General features: G+C 38.1%; 1 protein-coding gene across 1 annotated transcript; it reads left to right on the top strand.

Annotated features, from left to right (window-relative positions):
- Positions 1-8,788: 8,788 nt before the first annotated feature.
- LOC115525494 (olfactory receptor 8B12-like) lies at positions 8,789-9,724 on the top strand. The gene has a single exon (XM_030332713.1). The coding sequence runs from the start codon at positions 8,789-8,791 to the stop codon at positions 9,722-9,724; it is 936 nt and encodes a 311-aa protein (XP_030188573.1).
- The last annotated feature ends 285 nt before the right edge of the window (positions 9,725-10,009 follow it).

Here is a 10,009-nt window from a genome sequence, read left to right as displayed (position 1 = left end):
TCTATACTTTATATAGAAATGGAAAGGACCTAGGTTTAAACAAAACAACATTAAGAAATAAGAAAAGTTTGGGGCGCTTGGGTGGCCCAGTCGGTTAATCGTCTGACTTCAGCCAGGTCACGATCTCACGGTCCGTGAGTTCGAGCCCCGCGTCAGGCTCTGGGCTGATGGCTCAGAGCCTGGAGCCTGTTTCCGATTCTGTGTCTCCCTCTCCCTCTGCCCCTCCCCTGTTCATGCTCTGTCTCTCTCTGTCCCAAAAATAAATAAACGTTGAAAAAAAAAAAAAAAAGAAATAAGAAAAGTTTGGAAGATTTACACTGGTTTCAAGATTTACTTTAAAGATTCTGTAATTGGAACAACTGGGTGGCTCATTCAGTTGAGTGTCCAGCCTCAGCCCAAGTCATGATATCACAGTTTGTGAGTTCGAGTCCCACATGGGGCTTGTTGCTGTCAGCGCAGAGCCTGCTTTGGATCTTCTGTCCCCCTCTCTCTTTGCCCCCTCCCCGTGTGTGCTCTCTCTCTGTCTCTCTCTCAAAAATAAATAAATCTTTAAAAAAAATTCTGTAATTAAGGAAATGTAATATTGACATAAACACAGACTATAAATTGATGGAATAGATAGCAGCTGTAGACATAGACTTATATATGTATAGTTTATTTATTTTCAATGAAATTACCAAAGCAATGCAATTGAGAAAGTATTTTCAATATGATACTGGAAAATTGGAAATCCATATGATTACAAATGAATTAATTCAAAAAGGGCACTGAGGAAGGCACTTGGTGGGATGAGCACTGGGTGTTGTATGTAAGTGATGAATCGCGGGAATCTACCCCCAAAACTAAGAGCACACTGTACATTGTATGCTAGCCAACTTGACAATAAATTATATTAAAAAAGAAAAATAAATTTAACCAGCTAATAATATGCAACGGAAGAAAAAAAGGATTATACACCAAAATGTAAAATTTAAAACTATAAAACATTTGGAAGAAAATATAAAAATATTTCACTTTGTGTTAGGTAAACAGCACAAATAAAGCATAAGCCCTACAAGAAAAAAGCTCATAAACTGGAATTTATCAATATTTAAAACTTTTCCTCTTCAAAAGACTGTTAAAAATAAAAAATGCACACCACAAACTAGAAGAAAATATTTATTTATTTAATTTTTTAGAAGAAAATATTTATAAAATAGGTATCTGATAAAGGACTTATAAGTATGTAGACTATATAATACATGAATAATAATATAAATAAATTATATATATTTTGCTTACAACTCAATAATGAGACAACATACTTAACTAGAAAATGGAAAAATAAGCGAACAAGCATTTCATTAAGGAAACGCAAATTGAAATCAAATGAGATATAATCACACACCTATTAGAAGTTTGAAATTACAAAAATTGACAGTACCAAGTAGCAGCAAGGATTTGGACAAAGTGGACCTCCCATGATGATAGGAATGTTCTGAAAGCAATTTTTCAGCTTCTTACAACCCATACAACCCAGTAATCTTACTCCCACTCCTATATATTACTCAAGAGAAATGAAAGTATATGTCCATACTAGAAACTGAATGTTAATGTTCAGAGTAGCTTTATTTATCATAGCCAAAAACTGGAATTAGTTCAGGTATCCATTAAGAAATGAATGGATCACAAACGTATGGCCAGCTAATCTTTGACAAAGCAGGAAAGAATATCCAATGGAATAAAGACAGTCTCTTCAGCAAGTGGTGCTGGGAAAACCGGAAAGCAACATGCAGAAGAATGAACCTGGATCACTTTCTTACACCATACACAAAAAGAAACTCAAAATGAATGAAAGACCTCAATGTAAGACAGGAAGCCATCAAAATCCTGGAGGAAAAAGCAGGCAAAAACCTCTTTGATCTTGCCTGCAGCAACTTCTTACTCAACACGTCTCTGGAGGCAAGGGAAACAAAAGCAAAAATGAACCACTGGGACCTCATCAAATAAAAAGCTTCTGCACAGCGAAGGAAACAATCAGCAAAACTATAAGGTAACCGACAGAATGGGAGAAGATATTTGCAAACGACATATCAGATAAAGGGTTAGTATCCAAAATCTATAAAAAACTTATCAAACTGAACATCCAAAAAACAAATAATCCAGTGAAGAAATGGGCAAAAGACATGAATAGACACTTCTCCAAAGAACACATCCAGATGGCCAACCGACACATGAAAAAATGTTCAACAACACTCATCATCAGGGAAATACAAATCAAAACCACAATGAGATACCATCTTACACCTGTCAGAATGGCTAACATTAACAACTCAGGCAACAACAGATGTTGGCGAGGATCAGAAAAAGAGGATCTCTTTTGCATTGTTGGTGGGAATGCAAGCTGGTGCAACCACTCTGGAAAACAGTATGGAGGTTCCTCAAAAAACTAAAAATAGAACTATCCTATGACCCAGTAACTGCACTACTAAGTATATACATATACATGTATATACATATATATACATATACATACATACAATGGAGTATTACTCGGCAATGAAAAAGAATGAAATCTTGCCATTTGCAACTATGTGGATGGAACTGGAGGGTATTATGCTAAGTGAAATTAGTCAGAGAAAGACAAATATCATATGACTTCATTCATATGAGGACTTTAAGAGACAAAACAGATGAACACAAGGGAAGGGAAACAAAAATAATATAAAAACAGGGAGGGGGACAAGACATAAGAGACTCATAAAAATGGAGAACAAACAGAGGGTTACTGGAGGGGTTGTGGGGGGGATGGGCTAAATGGGTAAGAGGCACTAAGGAACCTACTCCTGAAATCATCCTTGCACTATATGCTAACTAATTGGGATGTAAATTAAAAAGAAAAAAAGAAATGAATGGATGAACAAGTTGTGTTATCTATCCAGTAGAATAAAGCTTGTGAATAAAAAGGGATGGACTACTGATACAGCAACACCATGGATGGGTCTCAAACTTGTTCTTTTAAGTTAAAGGAGTAGATATAAAAGACATCATAGTTGATGATTACATTTACATGGAATTAGTGATAGCAGATTCATGGTTGTCTGGGCCCAGAAATGGGGTGAGGAATTTGACTTCAAAGAAGTGGGAGAGAACTTTTTGGAGTGATAGAAACATTCTATATCTTTATTGTGCTGGTTATGCAACTGTATATATTTATTAAAATTCATTGAACTGTACACTTAAAGTGGGTGAATTTTATTATGTAGACCAATAAGAAAATGTTAAAATAGATATGGCACAACTTAAAGGTGATGAATTCTCTCAAAAGTATGAAAAATGCTCAAAAAGATAGAAAAGAGGAGGGTAACTCCAACATCTGAATAATAATAACCCTAGAAAGAAAGAACAAAAAAATTTGGTGGGAAGAAAATTATCAATAAAGAGTATGAGAAAAATTTCCCAGAACTAGATGATTTGTATTGCTAGATCAAAGGAATACATTGAAAGAAAACAGACTTACTAAGACATAGTATTGTGAAATTTAAGAACACTGTGGGTGAAGATCCTAGGAGCTTTCAGAGAGAGGGGGTGGGGGGCGAGAGAGAGAGAGAGAGAGAGAGAGAGAGAGAGAGAGGCAGGGTGGGGAGGTGGGTGAGAGAGAGAGGCAGGGGGAAAGACAATCACATAATATATAAAGGGACAGAAATGAGAATGCGACTGGACTTCTCACTGACAATACTGGTTTTTAGGAAAGAGGGATCCAACACAGGAAAGCAGCAAAGGGAATTTGAGGCTGATGGCCATGCATTGAGTCTAAAAAGCAATCACTCCAGATACATACAGAGGGTGGAAGTTTCCAAGAGAAAGAAGAAATTGACAGATTGTCACATATGTTTGAATATTTGGAAATTAATACTGATGGGCATTTGATAGATACTATGCAGCATATGAAAATATGAAGGAGAGATACAGGACATAGAGAAATTATTCCAGGAAAAATTTCAGATAGCACAAGTAGGGAACATAATTAGAATATAGTATTTGGCTGGTTATTTGTATAGTGATAGTTATTTGTGCAGTTCTATAGTTCTCAATACATTAAGTATTGAGAATTAAGAGGTATAATATAACTATTTGAAAGGATAGGACAAAAAATTGGAGTGGGAGGGTGTTAGAGAACTAAACCCACATATATTTTAAGTGGAAATAATGAATTCAACAAATATTTATTAATAACTATTATGAGTTAGGCCTCCTTATATACTGATCCATGAATAAACATCTAAAAAAGAGGAATCCCTTCATTATGAAAGGGTTTGAATCTTTGGCAACCATACCCTTCCTATCTGAGATTTGCTGCCTATATCCATTCACAGCTACAATGGGGCAAGGAAGTATCAGGAAGCATCCAAATGGAATATCTGTGTTCCACACATGGTCCTTTCTGCCCCTATGAGTAAAGGCAATACCCGCCCCACCCCCTTTGCTGATTAGGATCAATTATTTTTGCCAGGATGGTGAATCCAGGTCTTGTCTGTTAGTCGCAGGCATGGGGAGTCCTAATTGCCCTGGTGGCTGCCATAACTTAGAGTTTAGTGGGACCCTTGTTGTGTCCGCTGGCATTTCATCATCTAGACTAAAATCTAGCTCCTTATGGTCCCTACTCTTTATTCATTTCTTCCATCTTACTTGTGGTCATATGAACTCAAAACTTTAATCATATTTGATATGTATTTCTTTCTTTTATTTCCTTCTCTCCCAAACCACAGAGATGCTAAATCCTGTTCTTCCATGATCTTATCTCTTGACACCATTTTTACTTTACTATCTCCATTGCTTGTGAAATCTTAACTGATCTTCCTATTTTTAGTCTCTCCCAGTTTTAGCTAATCCTGTAGCTACTCCTGTAGCAGTCCAAAATATCTTTATCATGCCAGGGTATAGATTTGGATGATTGATGATGACGATGACGATAGCAACAACAACAGTTTTTATGTCTTCTACATCCTAAGTAATGCAAATGGCAGCATTTAAGATTATTAACCCCATTTTAAGATAAGTAATTTGAAGCTCAGGAGAGGTCAAACCAAGTTTAACCAAGAGGTTTCCAAGGCTACAGAGCTAGTAAGGGGCAGAGCTAGGAATCGTAGAAGTTGATTTGATTCTACATACAATTCCTCATTTAACTGGAATAGATTTCTTTGTGAAAGAAGCTGCTTCTAATAATTTTTCTGGGGCAACGGATATAAACTAGGACCAACCCAAATGAACCAGGACTTAGGATACCCTCTAGTTTGTCTCCAATAAAGGAATGGGAAGGTTGGGCAGATGTCTGTTTGGGGGACAAAAAAGATGTGTTAATTTTTGTACTTGTTGAGTTCAGGGTGGCATACTGGAACATTTTGATAGAGAGGTTGTATACACAGGACAGGGAATTAACAGAAAAGTACGAATTTAGGAGTTAACCATACAGATGATGTTGTGGAAATTGTGGGTGAGCTCACAAACATTTAAGGAAGAAGAGGCTCAGAGAATTGGTAGGCACTGAAAAATTTGAAACATGAGGAGAATAACATGATAGAGAGACAGAATAGGAGTTGCCTCGACTAGATCAGAAATCCCTCCTTACAGCACAAACCATTTCTTTTGAATCCTTTTACCTGGCATTTTAATATGCTAAATGCACATATCAAAAACGAATTCAACATTAAGTATAATATAGATCGTATGACTTCTGACAGATGAATTTAATTTTATGCCCATCCTGAGAGTTTAACTAAAGTCACATCAAATGAAGATATTTCAGCTGCCATCTTTTCTCTCTGGACAGGCTCTCTGACTTTTTTGGTTGGAATTGTGGTTTATTCTTATAGGTCTCTTATGTGGGGTGAAGGTTACTGACCCCATACCACTCTGGTGCTGCCTAAAGGACTACCAGACATATGAGGATTAATGCATGTGCATGAGGTGTATATGCAAAGATGCTGCATTATACATATTTTCCACATTGGTATGTTATAATCCATGTCTCACATATATTTTAACGTTAGCAATAAATAGAACAAGAAATCCATTATACAGAGATTCAAATTTTGGGAAAGATAGTTCTGCAACAAAAGTAATTTAATCAAGAATATTTATTTCTGTGTTTCTTTCTGCTTGTATTGGAGCAAGTCAATAGTGAAAATGACTTTATAGAAGCCCTGGTTCACTTGAAATAAAATCTCGATGCATTTGAAATGAAATTCCCATGGAAACCACCTCTGAAGTGACAAAAGTCTCAGAATTTTCCCCGGTGTTGCATCATGCATACAAGAACCCTCTAAGGTTTCTAGAGGAGAGTGAACATTTAATGAACCCCTAACGTCTTCTTTGCCCTTGGGCCTTAAGAAAAGTTTGCTTGTAGCCCTTATTTTAATTTTTTGATAATGAGTTGCTTTTTCTATTTCTTAAATATGTGTAGTGGGATTGAGAACAGGGATTGGGATTCATTAGAGTTGTTCCGGGCCATGGAAAATTCTCAGTGTAAACAGACAGATGAGGCACTGTCCCTGCTGAGTCATAGCTGAGGGCGAGCAAGTTCTCACTCAGGTGTGTGCACACACTCACAAACACACAAATATACTCAGGCATGTGTGCAGAGGTTTTAGTTGGACTTGCCTGAGGAAAATGGACTTCTGCCTTTGTGTTTTCATTTCGTAACTTCTCCAAGAGGACGTTGGCCCTTAACTCTGAGCAAGAATATAACTCATCTGCTGACACTTGAATTTATACAAATAGAGATTTATTCTTGGGATAGAGTTTGCCATACATCCTAGAAAAGGGTGTAGAGTGCAAGTTGTCAAACAAAATTTTATTAGTCTTGATATCAGTCTCAGTTAATAAACTACACTGTGTGACTTGTGATTATCTAAACCCTCAGCAAGGACTCTTGCCCCCCTATCCTGTTACCACCCTCACAATTCTCTCCATCGGATCCAGTAATCGGGGTTAACATATTGTGTTTGAAGCTCAGGACAAAAATGTGATGCCTTGGAAAGGTGCTGCATTAAGTTGTGAATGTCCATTGTTTTATTAGAGTAACTGACCTTACCAAGCAAATGCTTTTCAGGTCTCCTTCAAAGTTGCTCGAATGTGAGGTCATTCTATTTAAAACTGAAATCTGCAACGCCTGCCTTTTCTAGCCCTGCCTCTTGCATTCCTTTTGCTCATATAACTTTTCATTTCACAGGTTTTACCTCTCTTTCATGTATTTTCTGTCTTTTCCCACTTGAATAAAAGCTCCATGAGGGCAGAAAGCTTTTTTTTTCCACTGAAGAAATCACCAGGACTTATAAAAGTTTCAGGGACAGGGTCAGTGTTCAATTGGTACGTGCTAAAGCAATGCCATCCTTGTTCAAAGTCTTTCACCAATTCCCCGTTATCTGACATACTGGCTGTAGACTCTGTTCTCTGCATTTAAGTCTTGATAGAAGTTGTTACTAGTTATCTGACCAGTATTTGTTTTTAATAATGAAGCTTAAGATGGATGATCAAGTAGTGGAGAAAATTCAGTGAAAGTTTCTTTAAACTTTCTTTACACTTCTTCTTGGAGAAGATGCAAATAATTCTTGGTATATATTGGGTGTGAAGGAAATAATGATCCTTCTCTAAAGTACGATTCCCCTAATTTTACCTCTCTTGGTTTTAACACTTTCTACATTCCTTTCAAGTTATCTAAGTGCTTGTTTTTATCAATAAAGCTTCTCATGAGATCCTTCTAAGTAAAAATGCTGCTTCAGAGATTTCATGGTCACTTAGAGGGAGGCTGAATGTTTAGTGATGAAGACTAAGAAGCTTAGAATTGGACAGACTAGGGTTTGAGTCAAGATTCTGGAACCTCGTAGTGTGTGTGCCTCTCACTTTAGAGGAGGGATTAATTAATAGTTCTAATTTATAAGGTTGTGGTGAGGAATAAAAAGGTAATATTATTTGTACATTGCTTTTGACACTTGATTTTAGTATAAGGGTGCTGGATCTACACAATGCTAGGTACACAGTAAGTCCTCAATACAAGGAGGCAAGCCCATAAGGCTTTGCTCTTAATCTTAAAAAGATGTAACCAGAATGAAAGGATCATTGGAAGCCACATCAAGCATTACCAAGGGGTAAACAAACATTTCTTCTTCCTTTGGGAAGGGGTCTCTGGAGCAGTGATCCTGAGGGAGTCTCTGTAACTACGTCACTGAGATTAGTCTCTTGTTATCCATGGGCATTTGGAAAGGATGCTGTCTCATCCCCGGAATTTGGACAAGAGACTTGCAGCAAAGCCAAATCAAAGATCAAGTTCTTCAGCGCAGCAAGATAAATTAGAGGTTTCGCTCCTCAAAGTAGAGAAGCAGAAGCAGAGGGTCTGAGCTCTGGGTTGTCACTTGCTTTTCATCGGGGCCAGTTGAGTCTCCATGAAAGAGATGGATGAGAGCCAGTGGAGAATAGCACTGTGACTCCAAGCAGAGGAGGGTGAGTGCCTGCCTGCCCTGGTCTGTCCTCGAGCAGGGTGGGTAAAAGCTCAAAGCCCAGGAGCCAGACCACCTGAGTTCACCTCCTGCTGTAACTTAGTAGCATCAGGACTTGTGCAAGTCACTTAGGTCCAGTGTCCTCATCTGTGAAATGGGGATACTCATAATGCCACACGACATTTAGAACAGTGCCAGTAAATGTTCCCATTCTTTTCTTCTCCATGTCAGCCCCTTAAATTCCATGGTGTGTGGCTTCTCTCTCTTTGTCTCAGTGACTCTTCTTTTTCCCTTACAGACTCTCCTAGAGGAGAATGGCTGCAGATAATGCCTCCTCTGTGACAGAGTTTATCCTCGCAGGCTTAACAGATGAGCCAGAACTCCAGATGCCCCTCTTCTTCCTGTTTCTAGGTTTCTACATGGTCACTGTGGTGGGGAACCTGGGCCTGATAACCCTGATTGGGCTGAATTCTCACCTTCATATTCCCATGTACTTTTTCCTCTTCAACTTGTCCTTCATAGATGTTAGTTACTCCACGACTCTGACCCCTAAAATGCTAATGGGTTTTGTCGCAAAGAGAAACATCATTTCCTATGCAGGGTGTATGACTCAGTTTTTTTTCTTCTGTTTCTTTGTGTTTTCTGAATCCTACATCTTGTCAGCGATGGCATATGACCGCTATGTCGCCATCTGTAAACCACTGCTATACACAGTTACCATGTCTCCTCAGGTGTGTTCACTCCTTTTGTTAGGTGTTTATGGGATGGGAGTGTTTGGAGCTGTTGCCCATATGGGAAACATAATGTTTATAACCTTTTGTGCTGACAACTTCGTCAATCACTATATGTGTGATATCATTCCCCTCCTTGAGCTCTCCTGCAACAGCTCTTACATAAATTTGCTGGTGGTCTTCATTGTTGTGACCATTGGCATTGGGGTACCCATTGTGACCATTTTTATCTCCTATGGTTTCATTCTTTCTAGTATTCTCCATATTAGTTCTACTGAGGGCAGATCCAAAGCCTTCAGTACCTGCAGTTCCCATATAATTGTGGTATCTCTTTTCTTTGGATCAGGAGCTTTTATGTACCTCAAACCACCTTCTATTTTACCCCTTGACCAGGGGAAAGTGTCCTCCATATTCTATACTGCTGTGGTGCCCATGTTCAACCCATTAATCTATAGTCTGAGGAATAAGGATGTCAAAGTTGCCCTGAAGAAGACCTTAGTCAGAAAATTCTTCGTGTGAAAATGATTGAGAAAGGAGATCCAAAGCTTTGTTTGCCAGAGTGTTTCTTTTTCTTTTCAATGAGGGAAACGAATGCCAGTGCTTGATCTCCTTTACTTAGAGGGAAAATTTAACTTGTTCTGAAGTATAATTATTCCCTCTACTCCTTACTCTACCCTAACTATTCTAATCATTATTTGTTTTATGAAAATAGTTTCCACAGTCATAGATGGCTACGCTTGAATAAGCCTAAGAAATAATTTAATCTAGCCCTTCATGTGTTGCGTTACACACTGGGGACTCATA

Source organism: Lynx canadensis, chromosome D1 (genome assembly GCF_007474595.2).
Source record: "Lynx canadensis isolate LIC74 chromosome D1, mLynCan4.pri.v2, whole genome shotgun sequence".
NCBI classification, from domain to species: domain Eukaryota; kingdom Metazoa; phylum Chordata; class Mammalia; order Carnivora; family Felidae; genus Lynx; species Lynx canadensis.
This window is presented reverse-complemented; position numbering and strand designations above follow the sequence as displayed.

What these genes read in the sequence shown, in the direction of transcription:
- LOC115525494 (XM_030332713.1), top strand. Translation starts at nt 8,789, where the DNA reads ATGGCTGCAGATAATGCCTCCTCTGTGACAGAGTTTATCCTCGCAGGC.